We start from the raw sequence: 19,879 nt of genomic DNA, 5'->3' as shown, positions 1-19,879 counted from the left end.
AATAATACAACTGTATTTTACTTTAATTGGCAAGAAATTGTATAGTTCTTTTTTTTAAAAATGTTTCCTTTTGTTCTACAATGAATTTGTTTCCATCTTTATTTGGAATCATTGCTGTTACTACCTGGGCTCTCGTTTTATGAGCATAGGTTTTCAAACTGTAAAATGTAAGGAGCTGTAGGGTCGGTTTTTGAACTACTTCAAAATCAACTTAATATGACTGTAAACAGTTTCAATATGTGTCCTAAATAATGTGCCACTTTAAAAGCCAGCCTTCAGGAGGACATTATGATTGTGTAGTAAAGAGACCTCTACTGATTTACTGTACCTTATGTATCATTGTCTCAAGGGCATAAATGCTTACTTGTGTATCAATTAGTAGTAAAGAGAATAAAAAATGTCACTTAAATCGTAGATATCCATTAGAAGTCATTAGGAAACAAGCAACTTCTTTTAAACATAGAGCAAGTGATCAACATGTTCTAATACACACGTATCAAACGCAAGGCTCGCAGGCCAAATCCAGCCCGTCATGTCATTTTATGTGGCCTGTGAGGCTTTCAATGCCAGGGCGACAGAGTTACATTTATACAGTCTTATACTGTAATTACAACCAACCCTTGGAAGGCAACCATAAGGCTGATGTGGCCCTTGGTGAATATGAATTTGACAACCCTACTCTAATATATCTCTCCTTATCACTGCTTGATCCTTCTTGTTGAAGAGCAATCCTTCTTAAAGAAATGTCTCTTTGGTCTAGACCAGACAAGGACAAACTGCGGTCCTCCGGGTGTTTTGGACTTCAACTCCCAGAAATCCTAGCCAGCTTACTGACTGTTAGGAATTGTGGGAGTTGAAGTCCAAAACACCTGGAGGGCCGAAGTTTCCCTACGCCTGGTCTAAATAGAGCAGTTGAGAAGAAGTATTCTGAGTCTATATGTAAAACCATTTCAAAGCAAAATTATAAAGGCCAAATGTAGTAATCTGTAACAATTAATTAATTCATACTGTTTTATCATTCTTTTACTCCTTTTTCATATTTAATATGACTGTTCTGACAGGGAACATAGCAAGCTGCTTTATATGAGTCAGGCAATTCAACAATGCATGACAGCAGCTTGCAGGCAGTCTTATTTCGTCTACTTACCTGGAGATGCTGGGGATGGAGCCTAGAACCCTCAGCAAGCTAAACAGGTGTTCTGTGGCTGACGTAAGCAAAGACATTGAGCTTTTCAGCAACAGTTTAGGACCAGATGTGAAGGGGCTTGTAGGCTTATTGCATTCTTTGCTGTGATAGACTGCTGCCAAGGCCATTGGCAGAGGCAGCATATGACAAAGCTATTAACAGGATCAGGCTGTCTGCACCTTTCTTCTCTCAAGAGGGACTTGTAATGGATTCTGTTTTCTCCCCTCATTAATCATGTGATAGTGAATGTTTCAGAGAGGGGCAGTTCTCCAGTCTCAGTGGTGGAAATTTAGTGAAAGTACAGTAACATGTAGAGACTGTGTTCTACAAAGGCTGGCATTCACATTGTAAAACAGAAGAAGATGTTTGATTGAGTACGTATTTTCCAAATGGATCCAGGCCGCAATATGATGTACGCTAACTGAAAAGGACTTCTCTTGAGTTTACAATCTAAAGGATGCCAAACATCTTTAAAACAAGCAGCTTCGGAATCCTTTTTATAGGTGATAAGTTATTCCAGCCTTGAGGAAGAAGAATGTGCAAATCCAAAAGCACAGATGGGACGCTACAAAGATGTCTAATTGGAAAACATCTGTCTGCTGTATCACATGCCCAAATACCGCTCATCTGAGAGCTTACATGGAATACAGCACAGGCAATAATTTGAGGTGCGTTTTCTGTTTAGATGTTTCCGCTTGTTGTGTGACATATGGCTGAGTCAGCCATGCATCACCTGTTTCCTTCGTAACACCCAACTATACAGCAGAGCGAATGCTGCAACACCTAGGAGTCTTGCCTTTTTTGTAAGCTCTGCTGTCCCTTGAGACACCTAATTGTACATGCAGCAGATTAGCTATGCTGGCTTTTTATGTTTGAACCCACCTGTCAAACATGAGGCTGTCTTTTATCCATTGTAAAGCATGGCTCTTAATTCATAACTACCGTTGACTTAGCAGCAACACTCACATTTCTCTCCCATTCATACACAAAGTGGGGCCAACTCCACCCTGCATTTTGTTGCCTTGGGCACTTTTCTCCCAGCCTGGTTCATGTCTGGTGTTGGAGCCGGGAGGGAGAGACAAAAGGCTTTCTGAAAAAGGCAGCATATAAGATGGGAGTAATTATTTCCCTTCAACCATAGTTCTCCTTTTGATGTTAAAATTAAACCCCCTCCCTTGTTTGTATTTGCTTTGCCATCACTTCTGTCTCGACTCCCAAGTGTACATAATGATAGAGTCACTATAAGTCGGAGTTGACTCTTGAAGGCATATAACAGCAGCAACATTTGTTCATCTCCATTCTGTCCTCTTTTTTTGTCAGCATATTAGAAGCCTACAAATCAAGCCAAAACTGCTTAATTTTAGATCAATGCTCTCTTAGAGTGAGGCATTTATTTCCAAAAGGCACATTTGCCGTCATGCAACTGCTTCTTGTCTTCCTGTTCCTGTTGTATTTATTTTCAGATAAAATGCAGGCATCTGCTTTATTATCTTGTCAGCAATTTAAAAAGCAATTTGCCAATTGTCAAAAGTTTGAGTAATAAAACATGCGAGGCTATAGTAGCTTTTTAATCAGTGGGGAAATGTCATTATGTTATGTGATGATGTAAGGAGATAATTGATAGGTATGCTTAACTTTTAGCTCTTACTGTAGATGTCTTCCCTAAATCAAGAGAGGAAAATGTAGGGCAGTGGAAGGTTGCTTATATCATATCAGATGTTCATCAATCAATCTGGAGTGGTGAATATTCGGCCCCTTCATTGGGTAACAAGAATTGTAGTTCAACAACATGGATAGAGTCGCATGTTCTCATTCCTTATTTAGACCCTCATATGGCCACCCAGTGTCATAAGCACGTGTTCTTACCACTTTCTTCTCCTTAGTTGCTCGGGGCTGAACCTGGAATGTTCTGTATTCAAATCCATGTACTCTGCCACTTACGCCGATCCCTCCCAAGTTCAAACCCCTCCAAGTATACCCAAGCCTGAAAAAATAGACATCTTGAAGCTCACAATATTACCATGTGTTTCAAGCTAAACCAATTGGAAGTTTGAGAAGCTATGATCCAAATTACACACAGTAAATAAATTCATGAAAAGCCAGAAAATTCATTATGATTTAGATTGCAGAAGTGATGGGTTGGATGTGTTTTTGGGAAGTGTAAATTAAGTTGGTTCGTATTAAAATGCAAACTACACAAATTCCACCTCCTCCCTAACTACAAATTCTATGGTGATTCCATGGTACATTCTGTCAGGTCCATCATTGTCTTCTATGACAGACAACAGCTTTGCAAAGCCTCAGGCAGTGAAAGATCTCCCCATGCTCTGCCAGCTAAGGTCTTTTTAAACAAAAATGAAAACAAATGCTGGAGTTGCCACAGATAATATACCATCTTTATACAAAGCATGTGCTCCACCACTGAGCAGAGGTCTCTTGACTTCTTTACTCTGTCTGCTAGACATTTTATTTCTTGCTGTCTTGGTTGGAAGACAAACTGATTAAGGCCCCTTATACACAGCTGTATAAAATTCACATTATTTGCTTTGAACTGCATTACATGGCAGTATAGACTAAAATAATCCACTTCAAACCAGATAATGTAGATTGTCTGCTTTGATAACCTGGATTGTCTGGCAGTGTAAAAGAGGCCTGAGAAGATCTTATTTGTCGTGAGATGTTGCAGATGAAATGCATGTGAACTGCTGCTCCATTAAGGTTTTTTGCCTGCATTGTACCCATCAGGGCATACTTCATCGTTTCCTGTATCATATACAGGCAGTCCCCGAGTTACAAACATCTGACTTACAAACAACTCATCATTAAGAATGGGATGAGACAATAGGAAGTGAGAGAAATATACTGATTATTTTTATTTATTTACCATATTTTTATCCTGCCCTTCTCAAGCCCGAAGGCAACTCAAGGCAGCTTACAGATTGGCAGCCATTCAATGCCGTAACAGCTCACAATATACACTTAAAACATTTAAAACAACATTATAAAACAACATAAAAACCATTCAAAACATATAGTAACCAATATCTTCCTGTGAATCTCATTTTCCAGTAGCATCGTCTTGGCCATTCCATGTTTTAAATTTACCTAATCCCGTGTTTATCTATTGCACTGCATTTCCAAAGGCTTGTTCAAAGAGCCTGGTTTTTTACTTTTTATTCTCCTAGGAAGGAAAATTCACTCCTGAAAGAGTTATCATAGGCAAAAGGTGTCTCCCACAGAAGCTTTATCACTAATCCTTGTTTCCACAGCAAAACATATTTTTCAAAATTCAATTATCACAAGGACAGAAAGTGAGGTGAAATCCTCTGAACGAGGGCACAGATAGCAAAACAAACCTCACAGGGGTGTTCAATCTTCCCTGTGCTATCAAGTTTCTATATGGCTGGAGTTACACTTAAAATGTACCTGTTCCAGCTTACGAACAAATTCAACCGAAAAAAATGGCTTTTTGAATGGCTGCCTTTGGAAACGCAGGGTAATGGATGAATATGGAACCCACGAAATTCCACTCTGTCTAAGAAGCAAACAAAGCCCAAATTCTACTAATGCTCAAGTGAATACCTCTTTAGGTCTTGCCATGCAATGTCACAACTTTAAACCTAGGAGGCCAAGATTTGCAGACACTGGGACATTGGAGATAGGGTCAGCCAACTCAGTCTTGTGATTCTACTCTTCCATTGACTACCTTGTTCAGTCTTAATGCCTGAACAGGACTGCATCACATAAAATACGAATGTTTACTTTGTCGAAGAGGCTTTCACCCAGATCCAAACTCAGCTTTTGGAACTGCTCAGTCCAAGCTCTTGTTCCTTCCCCTCATGTATATGGCTCATTTTGTTGATACAAATACATAATAAGTATATTGGGGGGTTTTTTAAATTGTGTTAGCTAACATTAGATCATATTGTGCTATTTTCTGTAGTCTGGAATGATACAGCTAAGTACTAGAGCTTTGATTCCCTAAAATATTATTTTATTTTATGTATAAATGTGCTAAGAAATGTGTTCTTAAATGCTGAAATAAATTTCAAATAACATTTCAAAATGCTTGTTTGAAGTCCTTAAATTTATATAGGCTTTTGCCATCATGAAATTGTGCATCCACGTGGCATTAGCCAAATGTGTGCCATTCCATGAACTGCCCCGATGCAGCCTGCTTTTGGTGATAGGGTTCATTGCTTTTTCCTCTGGACTAACCTCTGAATTATCCACCTTTGAAAAGGATAGGCAATAAATCCAGATATTCCTTCAGAGTTTCCTTTGTTGTAAATTGTCCAAAAGCACTTTATCATTGTTTTTAACCTGAGTCCTTTCCAGTTTACCAGGATCCTTCTTAAAATATTATCTTCAAAACTTGACATGACATACGCAGTTTTCTCTCTGAGACAGAACAACAGAACCATGCATTTCCACTCCACACCATTAGAAAGCAATTTAAAATGACCTTTTATCTGTTTGCATCAGTAACAGTGGAAATTCATGTTTAACATAGTATTGTGTCTTTGCATCAAGTAAGCTTGAAACTTGATTGTTATGTTCTGCCGTCTCTATAAATATCACCGTTCTGTAGTCTGTGAATTATAGTAAGGCATAATGCACTGTGTTGTTGTGCATGGGGGTTATGCAAGTGTATTATGTAAGCATGTGCCTTCAAGTCCTCTCAGAGATGGTTTTGCCAGTTTCTTTCTCTGAGATAGCCAAAAGCACATGATATTCATCGGCATATTGTGTCATTTCAGGCAAGTGGTCTGTTTGCAGGGACAGAGGGTGTTCAAAATTTCAGAGGTGGATGGTATCTGGCAAAAAGGTTGCCAGAGTATTTGAAGACTGGTGGACAGTATTTAAGAGGAGTTCCTGGGGTAGAACTTAGAGAGTGAGTTGTTGTTTTGTTTGATGGTGACAATTTGCCATGGCTCAACATCCTTGTCTGAGTAGTTGTTTGTGAGCAACACTAACATATAAGAAAGAGCCTATCTAAAACCATATATGTTTCCCTACAATGGGTGATGAGAAATTTTGTCACTGTTTAACCAACATGGGCAGAATTCTATGAAGCATCACCTCTGTTCTGCATTAGATACAGCTTTCAAAATGTCTAGCTGTCTTGCATCAAATGCCCCTTGGTTTCAAAATTTTCCCTACAGTGAGAAATTTCATGTTGTAATTCTACACGCTGATTGATGTACATTCATTGATATAGATGTTTGATACAGATGTTTGTGTTGGATCATTAGCAGCACTTGGCACCTGTACAGCAACAAGTGTATATGCTAGCATTCTTTACAGAAGCCAGCTATGAGGCAGGAAGGGTGTGAATCTGTCTTAAATGAGCCAGACTTTTGGTCTGTCTAGCCTGGTCATATTTGCCTTAACTGCCGACAACTTTCCACGAAGGCAGCGATTCTTTTCTAACACATGCTTTTAGAGTTCTTTTTTCCAGATAAAAATATCACTGGTTGAACTTGTGGACACAAAATAAGCGCTCTATAAGCCATCTTACAAAGTCAAGAGGACAAAAGTGCATGAAGAGAAAGAAACCCAATCTACAGTCTCTTTGAAGAGCTTTGAATGCATTGTCCCCTTCTCCTTTTTTATATCCTGTCATTTTTCAAAAGGCTTCCTTAGGAATAGTGTTCCAAGGCACAGAAGTAACTACAGAGTAGGCTTTTTCCTACGTTCCCAGCAGCCATCCCTGTGAAGGTAGTGGTGCTGAGAAATGGGCTGATGCTGAGGTCCTTGGGGCCCAAGCTGGTTCATAAGGGCACATGAAGTGTATCAGATAGCCTAGGCCTAGATTTATAGAACTTAATAGGTGGGAACCAGCACTTCGCATTGAGCCTGGAAAGAAGCTGGCTGAAGAATATTCTCTTGCAGCAAGCCCTTTACTTAGTGTCATGTTTATTTTATTTACAGCCTTTATAACCCATTCTTTAGCCAAAAATGTTCCCAGAGCTGCTTGCAAATCGTTAGTTTGATATTTCCCTACCTCCAGGCTTACAATCTAATAATACAGGTCACAAAAGGAAAATGGGGTGGCGGTGATGGAAGAGATGATGTTCAGCAGATGCTGGCTACTGTTTTCTCCTTCAAAGGCCACAGAGGGTTGTTGTTCAAATGTTCCTGGTTGTTCTTCTCATCTGTAATATTGTTGCTCCTGAATGGCTTGGCTCAGGATAAAAGCACCACTGGATTAATATACTCTTCAAAGATTGTACCATTTGACAGCAATGGCCTCCACCACAATTTCAACCATCCCCGGATGCACTAAATTACATTGGACTCATGGGATTCATGTCAGGCAGCACCTATCCAAACCAAACCGTCAATATCTCATGGCTCTGGGCAAGCAAGAAAACATTCAGCCTCTCCATCATTGTTGGTACAATATGAACACCAACAGAAGGAGAAGAGAAAGAAAAAAAATCTAAACATAAGCACCATCCATCAGTGCCAGCTTTGGAGATGCCAGCACTTGAGTCAAAGTTCGATGTTGACCCAACTTCATTCTCTACCAAACTGTGTGTTCTGACTTAACACCCTGCACAAGAACACGATGAACGTCACACCCTAGTACCTTAGACCAGCGGTTCCCAACCTTTTTTTTTTTTTATCCAATATTAGTACCAAAAGGGTTATGAATCAGTTTTTGGTCAACTGTAGATTTGGTTTGGTTATTTGGGGTGCTGATTCAGCAAATTGCATTGGGTAGACCATATCAGCTCTAGTTTCTGATACAGAACATGTGCCATTCAGTAGTCACCATCTGCTCGCCTACAAAAAACCATATTAAATAATCTAGAGCTGATGTTGCCGTAGTAATCTTTTGTGAGTAGTCAGCCTCTGCCCTATCAACATCCCCATTGCCTCAGCATTATAAGAGGGTTTTGCGAGACCAGTCGCTCTTGTTGCCGCTTGGTTTCAAGACAAAAGTATAGTGATGGTGAGACCGCGGACCATATTTTTGTTCTTGCAAACCATTGATGGTCCACAGACCACAGGTTGGGAACCACTTCCTTAGAGGAACTACTTTACAGTCGCTATAGGTCGCTAAATCATTACCTCAGTCTCCAGATAGAAAGAGATGTCTCTTTTATTTATTAACTGTATTTATATACCGCTCTTCTCAGCCTGTAGGCGACTCAAAAGAGCACTAAATATCATTCCAGCTTACTCGCATATTTCTAACTTTTCCTTCCTCTGCGCTTAGCAATACCTCAATATGTGTAACTGTGACTAGAACTAACCTTGGAACATATCATTTATCCACAACTGAAATGGCAGTAAAATACCTGTTTTGACACTATGTAGAGATTTTGTCACTATCCTAAGAAACAGGCTTGGTTTTTGCTTCAAATGTTTCAACGTTAGGGAATGAATGAAGATTACATAGGAGAGTATTTTTAGAGATCATTGTGTAACATGCTTTTAAAAATCCTTATACTTAACTAATAACTTGCCACTGTTGCACACTAGCATTAATGAAGGGATCAGTTGCTTGTACTATACAATATGCTGTTTGTGTTGAAGCATCAAGTAATCTTTGATCATTTCTTGTTCTGAGTGATTTGGAGAGCTGAAATGATCTTTTTTTTCATTTAGTGAAACATGTTGTTTGACTTATTGGGCAGCTATTATTACAGTCTGGCTTGCAATGCTTGTCGGTTCTCTGGAGACGCAACTGCCTGCAACTTACTGGCATTGAAGAAATTATTGAGGAATTTTCCACATTTTCTTTGCGTTTGAGATTGAGATGGATACTTTATTTTCATTTCTGAAATTCCCTCATTGTATTCCACCTTCTAGCCCAAATTTTACAAATATCAGTATATTTTTCTATATTTATTTAGGTTTAATACATGGAATACCATGGCTGTGAACATCCATTCTTCATTGCTTTTTTCGCTCACATAAAATTCCACACAAATTACCAGTACAGGAATACAAAATTTTGCGATGTTTTCATTATCTGAAATGTCAGAAGAAATTGGTATCAACAAGTGACAGAATTGTGCTCTTAGAAGTAGGTTTCTGGCTTTTTCCTTTTCAGTAAAGGTATGCTTGACTGCTTTGCATTGTTCTTATATGTCTGGTGCCAAATGAACCCCAAAAAATCACAGTTGAATATGGAGCAGAAATATATACCATCTGGCAGTGTATATTTGTATTTTTCTTAAAAACATTGTCTTTCTTTCAGATGATGTCAATTCTTTTGAACACCATCATTTTTGAGGATTGCAGAAACCAATGGTCTGTGTCAAGACCCCTCTTGGGACTCATACTCCTCAACGAGAAAGTAAGTGCTCCAGAATGAGAACTTGCAGTCAAGTGAAAAAACAATTCAAGTCTGTTTGTGAATTGCAGTACAGGGAGTCTCAAGTTACATGCATGATAGGTTCTGTGGGTTTGTTCTTAAGTTGAATTTGTTTGTAAGTCGAAGCAGGTACATTTTTATGATAAGGATTAAGAGCAAGTATTATGGATAAATGGAATCATGCACTTTTATATCTATATATATAAATTTGTTAGGGGCATCCAATGAGGAAACAAAACTCAAAAACCCCCCAACGAAACTTAACCAAAATTCCCATGCCCATAACACAACCCACAAGGTACAAACATATCTACTCAAAATGAAAAACAACACAACAACACACTCACAAAACGGCAAAACAACTGAGCATGCGCATTGGCGCCCAGCCGCAAGTTCCCTGGCGCGCGCACATGCCCTTCCGGCCAACGTTCCCTCTGCGGAAACCATGCCCACTCCAAGCCCCGCCGCGCTGCTTCCCGCACACACACACACCCCTGCCGCACATACACACGCAACCCCACACTCCATCACTCCCCCCGCCGCCGCACTCACACACGCAACCCCACTTCCCCCGCCGCCGCACACACACACGCAACCCCACACTCCATCACTTCCCCCGCTGCCGCACGCACACACGCAACCCCACTCTCCCCGCCGCCGCACATACACACGCAACCCCACGCTCCATCACTCCCCCCGCCGCCGCACACACACGCGCAACCCCACTCCCCCCGCCGCCATACACACACACACAACCCCACGCTCCATCACTCCCCCCCGCCGCCGCACACGCACACACGCAACCCCACGCTCCATCACTCCCCCACCCCAATCTTACCTCCTTTTACTTCACGCTACCTCCAAACCCCACCCCGCCCCTTCCCGCCCTGTCAAAATCTAGGAAAGACAGGAAGGAAGGAAAGAAGGAAGAAAGAGAAAGGGAGGTAAAGAAAAAGGGGGAAGGAAGGAAAGTTAGAGAAAGAAGGAAGAAGAAAAGGAAAGAAAAGGAAAGATGGAAGGAAAGAAAAGAGAGACAGCAGAAAAGAAAGAAAAAGGGGGAAGGAAGGAAAGAGATAGAGAAAGAAGAGGAGAAGGAAAGATGGGAGGGAAGGAAGGAAGGAAGGAGGGAAAGAAGGAGAGAAAGAGGGAAGATTGGCCACAGCAACACGTGGCGGGTAAAGGTTGTTATTTCTATTATTATTATTATTATTATTATTATTATTATTATTATTATGCTATTGTTCCTATGAGACCCTGGAGGAATGGGAGAGGTGTCAGGTCCCAGAGGCAATGCATTGCATTATTGTTATTGTTATGGTGGTGGTAAAATAAAAGGAAATAAAAAGTGAAAGAAGGAAGCAAACAGAGAGGGAAGAAAGGCAAAGGAAGAAATGGGGAGGGAATGAAGGAAAGAGAGAAGGATGAAATCAAGTAGTGAAAGAAAGAAAGAGGTAGAGAAGGAAGAAAGGAGAGAAAGGGAGAGGAAAAGGGGGAAGGAATAGGTAGGTACCTCTCTTTCATAATAGTCCAGATATCTACCTCAACTTTGATAAGTTTTACTATAGGCCACAGCAACGCGTGGCAGGGCACAGCTAGTGTTTTATAATTATGTTCATGCGGCATTGAATCTTGCTGGAGTTGTAAGCCGCCTTGAGTCCTCCTATGTGGGTGAGAAAGGTGAGGTATACATGAAGTAAATAAATAAATATAAGTGTAACTCTAGCCAAAGATAGATAGATAGATAGATAGATAGATAGATAGATAGATGGATAGAAGCTTTGGATAGCATAGGAAAGGGTTAATACCCTTATGGCGTTTGTTTTGCTGTCTGTGTACAGAAGATTTCACATTACTTTCTGTACCTGTGAAATTTGGATTTTTGAAAAAAAATGGATTTTTGAAAAAAAATGGTTTGTTGTGGAAACAGGATTGCTGATAAAGCTTCAGTGGAAACACCTTTTCCTCGTAACAACTCTTTCAGGAGCAAATTTCTCCCAGTTCTTTCGTCTCACCCCCATTTGTAATTATGAGTCAATTATGTTGGATGTTTGTAACTCGGGGACTGACTGTACTTGAATTTAGTAGATAAACTGTGTCTTGTATATCAATTAATAAGTCGCATGGATCATGCCTGAGAGAGACTCCACAATAGTAAGGGCTTCCTTCTTTACATAAAAAGTTGAGCTTGTTCCTTTCCATACACAAAGCATATTTCTGCTTTAGCACTGGGCCCATCGAAATTGCCATATAATGCAGTTTGAAGCTGCATTATATGGCCATTGTGGACTCATATAATGGAGTTCAATGCAGTTAAACCACATTCTACACTGAACATATCCTCAACATCAACAGTTCTTATTTAGGACAATATTTTATAAATACTCAAAATATAGCACCCATAGAAGGGACTACATGTAATCATTTTTAGTGGATTCAAGAAAAGGCCCTCTTGGTGGCAAAGTCCTTCCTGCAATTCAAAAATTATTCACAGAGACACACAGGGTCATGCTTGCGTGCTGAAAATTCTGATTTCTGATGTGGGGAGATGAGAAAGAATTTTTCAAAGCATTTCACAATGTTAGCCTGGGCAGACACAGTCCCAAATATGTAGCAGCACCCAGAACCTATCATTTTATGTCTTAAGGCTCCCACTGAAACCTTCCAACTTTGGAGGCCTTTTTCAGGTGAGTCCCCTTTGTAATGGTTGCACATGAAAATAGGGGTCTATGGATTCAGACCCCCAAAGAACCCAGTTTCAATACAGTGGTGGGAGCCAGTCTGAACTCTTGCTGCAGATGCCAAGGGATTGCTCCTGAAGATATTGACCTGTAGTGCTCTCCATCCTTCAGTGTGAGTTCTGACTTTATTCCAAATCCGTTTATCTCCTGGGCAGTCACAAGTGGCAGTGCATTACTGCTTTGCAGAATGAATTGTCTATACAATAAGAGGGTGCTGGGAAAAAATCAGACACTAAGATTAGCAGCAGCCGCATACATTAAAATTCAAACTGAAATCCCAGCCCTGGTAGGAAACTAATAGAAGAAGAAAATATATCAAGTATAGAAGCGCCGTCTCATCATTCACCTGTGCTGAAGGATCCAATTTTAACCATATCCAATAGCACTGTCATTCATCTTCTTGGTGTATTATTGTGATTTAAATCCACGCTCCATACGAGGAGCAGTTCTTTTAAAATGATTGAGAGGGAATAAGGGCAAATTCAGTGTTTAGAAAAAGTTTATGACATCACAATATTATCCTTTACAGATGGAAGCAATATTTCCTACTTTGGGAGGAAAACTAATCATTTTCTATCTGCCCTGAGTCACTGCATCATTATAAAAGGCAGAAATAAGTAGTCGTATGCATTCCCAATCTTGTTCTCGGCAACACTTTTGTTTAGCCAATGCCTCTGATTTATAGTATTAAATATTATCCTGGCTTTATATTAATTATGTGGTTTTGATTTTAGCAGCTTTAGTGTAAGAAGGAATTAAATATTTCACAAGAAGATACAGCTATGCAATCATGAATAGTAAGATATATACGCCCAGCTCCACTTACTTCCTTCTGGAACGATATTGCATTCTAATGATCGTGGAGCCTGGTTAGCTGCAGAATGTATATGTGCACCATTATTTATGAGCAGGTCCTCTCTAGACCTAGTCACTTTGGACTTATCTGCATTAGAGAGGCAGTCAGTTAAGCCTGGTTTTCGCTTCTTCATCTGCTTTTTTGGGGGGAGAGGAAATATGAATACAGATAAATCAAACCAACAACAAATATTCTATGTTTCCCACGTACCAATAGCATTCATGGCTCCAATTTCCGAAAAGCTAGCAATAAAGTGCTGATAGGTGGTTTGCTTTAGGTTCATGGCCCCGGCATTACTTTGAATGCAACTTGGAGATGAGTCACTGGGGTGCATTCCTGTCTACACATGCCTGAAAGGAAGGGTAAACATACCATTTCCTCATTGTTCTGTCAGTTAATCTAGGAAATACCAATTTGCCATTACTTATTGCTATATTTGTACCCTTTCCTTCAGATAGTACATGGTCCACTCCCTCGTTTGCTTATTACAACAGCCCTATTGTATAAATTAGGCTAAGAAGGAGGGATGGAGCTAGGGTTCTCCAGAGAGTTGAACAGCTGATTTGAGATTTAAACCCAAGACACCTTGTTCCTAATCTGATTTCTCAAATCCCAATAGTGAAATGTTTTTTTTTCTTTTTATGAATACAGTGGGATCTTGGTATCCACTAGGGTTTGATTCTAATACAGTGGCGTACTAAAGCCTTTAGGAAGTCTTTCCCTATTTTTCTTTTTCTCTTTCTTTCCTTCTCCTCCCCTTTCTCCCTTCTCCAGCTCTGAGAGGGCCTACTTCACAATGTCTCCATGGCAACATGGCTCTCTTTGCGGCTCTTTCCTTCCTTCCTCGTATCCCCTCATACATATGACACCTTTCTTTCCCAGTGACATCACAGAGGGCCACTTCACCTAGCAGCAGCCAATCCAGTCGCATCACAAAGAGCCACTGGATTGTCACCTAGCCACAGCCTTTGTGATGTAAACAGACAGACATACTTTTATATAGATAAGGTAAAGGTAAAGGTTTTTCCCTTTCATGTCCAACTCTGAGGGTTGGTGCTCATCTCCATTTGTAAGCCGAAGAGCCGGCATTGTCTGGCATGACTGCATGGAGCACCATTACCTATTGATCTACTCACATTTGCATGTTTTCGAACTGCTAGGTTGGCAGAAGCTGGGGCTAACACCAGAAGCTCACGCTACTCCCTGGATTCAAACCTTTGACTTTTCAATCAACAAGTTCAGCAGCTCAGTGGTTTAACACACTGCGCCACCAGGGGCTCCTTTATATAGCTAGATATATTGAATTACCATGCTTTTGTGTGGATTGGTTGAGTTGCCTTCATTGTACACATGAGTATCTGCTAGGTCTCGTGAAGTTGTGCTAATTTATTTTGAGCCTCAAGCCATGTAAGTTATAATGTGGTAGATTCAACAGTCCCTCAAAGGAGATAGGACTTTTATTACTTGAACCGGTTTCTATCTAGTTAGTTGTGGACTATTGTCTCTAATTAAGTGCCTCATACAGATAAAACATAAATATGTGAGAACTATTTTTTCTCTTGGATATTTTATAAGAATTATTAAAATTAATTAGGATGTAGATGAACTTGAAATTTAAAATGAAAAAATCTCAAATGCATTCCTTAGCCTTACCAGAACAGCTAGCCATCTGAATTTATGGTCTGGAAATTGCAACAGTTGTTATTCCAGATAGAATTGTGCCCCCCGTGCTTCCAAAGCTGAACTCATTCAAACATAGATTTGGAAATCTGACTAATTATTTCTTTCCTTTTTCTCCTAATGATTTGTCTTTTGTCTTTTCAGTATTTTAGTGAATTAAGGGCAGGTTTGATAAACAGTCAGCCTCCTGATAAACAAGAAGTTCTTCATCAGTACTTCAGAAACCTAATGGAAGGAGTGGAGCAGAATCTTCTAGTAAAGAACAGAGATAGGTAATCCTACTATTTCCTGAATAGCTATGTTTTGTTTATTGTATTTGTTTCTTTCGTATCCCATCCCAATATTGTTCAAGGCAGTGAACAATATTTTAGAAACACGATACAATTGAAAAACCCTATGTACAAAAGTTATAACAATGACAGTCAACTCTATTTTTTAAAGAACACAAGTTAAAAACAGCATTTAAAAGAGCTTTCAAGTATAATTACATAAAAACACTGCACACATGTGCATACACACACATTAAAAGCTCTATCTGCCGCAACATACTAAAACCCAGTAGATGCATGGATGATTAGAATCTGCTTTAATGGGGAACCCAACGTCCTCTGTTCATGATTTAGAAGTTAAACCTGGGGTCATCAAACTAAGGCCCGGGGGCCAGATACGGCCCTCCAAGGTCATTTACCCGGCCCTCGCTCAGGGTCAACCTAATTCTGAAACGACTTGAAAGCACACAACAACAACAATCCAATCTCATCAGCCAAAAGCAGGCCCACACTTCCCATTGAAATACTAATAAATTTATATTTGTTAAAATTGTTCTTTATTTTAATTATAGTATTGTTTAAAGTGTTTTTTGCATTACAAATAAGATAGGTGCAGTGCGCATAGGAATTCATTCATATATTTTTTTCAAATTATAATCCGGCCCTCCAATAGTTTGAGGGACTGCGACCTGGCCTTCTGTTTAAAAAGTTTGAGGATCCCTGAGATAAACAAATAGTATAAATGTTTTTCAGCATTTGGTTTCTCTTGATTGAATTTGTTAATAACCCATCGAAATTTTCTTTCACCTGTTGGAAATAGCAAACTTCTACAAGCCTCCTATACTAGTTGTTTGTTTTGCATATAATTGAGTGTGTATGTATTGGTATGCAGTTTTTACCTTAACTCTATGTTGTTAGAGGTTTTGGGAGGGACTACAGACCAAGGGACCCTGTTCTTAGAATGTTCAGAGCGAGACTCCATTTTAGAATCCATTTGAATCAGAAATCAGTTAAGTCAGTTAGAAGTCATTTGAGGTTTGAGTTAGAAGTCAGGTGAACTGGTTGATGTCAGTTAGAGCAGGAGTATAGTCAGTATGCTGCAGTGAGATGTTCATTTAATTTGCAGCAGATGTATGTTACAGTATAATACAGTCAGTTGTAGTACAGTATAGTACAGTTGATATACAGGGTTAGTCAAAATGAATAGGCCAATTCGGGTACAATTAATTTTCTTATTGGCCTATTCATTTTGACTAACCCTGTATAAGCAATGTACCTGTATGCTAAATACATGAAGTTTGTAAGTAAGTCAACTATGTTAAACTTTTAACCAAGGCTACTTATTTTTGGTGTCTTGGGAGCATGATTTGAAAGCAGTATATTTTATGGGAGAGTAGAAATATTTTTGGGCAATCGAAATTACACTTTTGAAGATCTGCTATATATTTTGTGCATTGGCATATCTTTGTTCCTAACAGTTCAGAGAAATAACCATGTATATCAGTCTAACAGCTGAGAAGCCTAAATTGCCTTGCATGAATACTAGTGGATATTTACCACTAAGAAAAAGATTGAGTTTTTAACTCTTCTCAGGCAGATCATACTTTACAAAAGGTTGCGATCTTTAACAAGATCATGCCTTTCCAAAAGGTTATGATTATTCCAAATAGTGTGAATGCCAATTAATCTCCAAAAGGATCATGCTTCCTAATTACTTTGGAGATTCCTACCGGTCGCCTATGGGCTGAGAAGGACGGTAAATAAATAGTAAATAAATAAATAAATAAATAAATTCCTGGTTTTCCCAGGAATTTATGGGACCCTAACCCTAACCCTTTTAAAAAAAAAAAATTCAATCCAAAATCAACAGAGTCACGTGTTAATTTATGGAATAATGTAGTTTCCAAAATGAACCCAGGGTCAAAAATGTTGTCTAGGTTGGAATTTCTCAATAAAATGTACTTCTTAATGTTTGTGTTTTAAATACTGTTTTTTCTCTTCCATTTCATTACATAATCACCTGGAATTGTAACATTGACATTTTACCTCTTGATGTACACAAGATACCCAATATTGTGAGGATGCAAAATGTTTTTATTGTGGCACAAAAGCAAGGGTGGTTCTTTGGACAAAAGTCTTGACAGAGAGAAAGGGAAAAAAGTTTCATGTGTATAATTATTCAGTTTGGTCATTTTTTTGTAAAGCACCCAGAAAGCTTTGGCTGTGTGGTGGTATAAAAAAGCAATACATTAAATAAAAATTATCTGATAGTTATTTTAAAAGAAACTCACATAATCTAGGTATGATGACCGTGTAGCCAAATTTGTTAAAAGGTGTTTGAGAATTCTAGAAGTAGTAAAAATAGGGTTGATTTAAAATGTAGGAGTTTGCTTTCCTTCAGTGTTGTATCAGTTGTCAGGCTATTATTATATTTGCAGTTGATTTTGCTAAAGGCTTAAATGATAAGTACTTTTAACTTGCCTTGGGGTCTTCTTGGTTCCAGATTCACCCAGAACATGTCCGTCTTCCGCAGAGACATGGCTGAAATCCTGCGCTGTGAGGGAGTGACGGAATCAAGCAGTTCGGACATGATGAGTTGATGCTCAACGTGAATGGAGTTTAAATAATAATGACCAGACTCTGAAAGTTGGGATGCCACGCTATATTGTTAGATAGGTTTTGACTTTCATAGAAAATATTTTTTTAAATAACTTCTGCCTGTTTGTATCTCTGGCATAAATGTAAGAATTTGTAACACTGGAAACTGTGTAAAAGGAAACTTGGCATAAAGAGCCATTTTGAATTTTCCTGTCCAGGTTTCTTATTTCTTTTCACGGTTATATGGTGCAGAAATGGGACTTAACCAAAGAACAAAATACTATATGTATTTTCTTCATGAAATTACATTTATTAGAGCTTTCACATCTACAATCAAACCAATAAACAATTTCATAGATTCTTCGTTTAGGTTCCTGATGCTGTCTTGAGTTCTTTCATAACTTTATTCAAACTCTGAGCGAACAGAAAGTATAATTTTTAACCAATAAAGATGGAAAAGTGTAGGATTTATGTCTTAAGTATACTGTCTGTAAGAAGGGGTTAACAAAACAGCAATTAACTCATCTGGATTAAAGATAAAAATCAAGAAAGCAGTACTTTTCAAACTCACAGCTGACAATACATTTGATAAATAGAGTGTAAATAAATTCTTATTTGATACAGTCTGTTGTGAATGTTTCATTTTAGGTCAAAATCCCAGTGCCAGAAAATGTACATTGTTTAATTGGTAAAGTATTTTTTGAACAAGAGTAAAGTCAGCTGTCACTACAAGAACCCTGCAAGTAAATAGATCTTTATGTCCTAGGTTATATGTTTTGTAAATAGTGGTTGCCAACAAAGAGTGGATTCATCTTTACTTACACAGAATTCTTAGAGGAGTTCAATCCTGGTCCTAAATAATACCGTCTAAAGGGTAAGAAAAAGATCCATTTCAGCTTTTAGGTCCATGGCATTGAATGCACTTGTTCTTTGAATTGATTTTCAAGAAGTATATTCAATGTGGGGGATAAAATTTCCCAAACTGATGGTCATTCTCTCTGCTGACTTTGCTTGGGGTAAAAGCCATGTAATAGAAGCCTGCCGATACTTCCAAAGTTTTTTATCAAACAATCATGGGGGGAAATGACTACCATCTTAATGTTTCTCAGCTGGAGTCACATTTTCAACCTACAGTTGTACCAAGTCCTTCAGGAAAGGAGGAACTACATTTTTGCTATACAAATGTGCCTCTGGAAACACTACCATAGTATTGGACTAGTAGTCTACTACACATGGTCTCTGTGGTGGCATTATAGGACTCAAGTCTAACTCAGGAACCATTGAGATGTCTGGGTGGTCTCTACAAGTGATGCTATAACAGTGGGACAAGAAGTCCCACAAATTTGGTGACAATAATGAGTCATATGAAGATTTCCACATTTGGTGGAAGTGACGGTGTTAGGACAAGTAGTGGTCCCCAAAAGACCATATATAAAGGCTCTATACCCAAGGAACTACTTTTTCAGGGAGAAGGAACAGGGAAATTTAAAATTAGCGAATCCCACAAGCTACAACACTTATAAGGGACTCACAGGAGGGAGACTGATAAATCAGGGGAGGATATAACTGTATATAAATATATCTGAATGACGTCTGAACTGAGGTGTTTTGTAACTGTTTCTTCAATTGGGGTATGCTGCCACCTTTTCTAATATTCAGGCTGAGAGGATACTTAGTAATACTCTTCTCTGTTACTATGGGGTTTATTTTCCTCAGAGGGTTTGAATATCAATGACATTCACACACAGGCTGTGGTAAAGTGTTAACTATAACAAAACGTTTATTTAACAGGTTTAAGTTCCTTTGGTACAAATGCGTGATGGTTTCAGAAGTAGTTCAGTGCTTGAATTACAGATTCTAGTCAAAACCTTTAAACTGAGAAACTCTTAGTATTCCACTAAGCAGATTCTCCAATACAAACAGCCCAATTCTCCAGGGTCTGTTTACACCAATAGTTCTTCCTTGAAGCAACTGTTAAGAATTTATCACAAGCTAAACTTCCTTCTTTTTCCCTTTTCAATTCCTAACTACTATCTCCAAACTCCAACGGTCAAAACCCAACTGCCAAACTCAAGCCTCAGAATTCAAAAAGGTACCTTTTTTCTTTATCTGAATATAAGGCTCCGCCCCCTATTCTAACCAATCCTGGCCATCTACCCCTTTCTTCCCTAACAAGGACACGCCCCCTCTAAGAAAACCTAACCTAAGATGACGTCTCCC

At 39.0% G+C, this 19,879-nt stretch overlaps 1 protein-coding gene across 1 annotated transcript in view; it reads left to right on the top strand.

The window, feature by feature from the left end:
- RANBP17 (RAN binding protein 17) overlaps positions 1-18,282 on the top strand; it is a 189,727-nt gene extending 171,445 nt beyond the window's left edge. The window contains exons 26-28 of the mRNA XM_060786264.2: positions 9,402-9,500; positions 14,937-15,064; positions 17,565-18,282. Coding sequence (XP_060642247.2) covers positions 9,402-9,500; positions 14,937-15,064; positions 17,565-17,661 — 324 coding nt within the window. The 3' untranslated portion in view covers positions 17,662-18,282. The remainder of the gene's footprint in view (positions 1-9,401; positions 9,501-14,936; positions 15,065-17,564) is intronic.
- The last annotated feature ends 1,597 nt before the right edge of the window (positions 18,283-19,879 follow it).

The sequence above is a fragment of the Anolis sagrei genome, chromosome 1 (genome assembly GCF_037176765.1).
Source record: "Anolis sagrei isolate rAnoSag1 chromosome 1, rAnoSag1.mat, whole genome shotgun sequence".
Taxonomy (NCBI): Eukaryota; Metazoa; Chordata; class Lepidosauria; order Squamata; family Dactyloidae; genus Anolis; species Anolis sagrei.
Note: the sequence above shows the minus strand (reverse complement) of the source record. Positions and strands in the feature narration are given on the sequence as shown.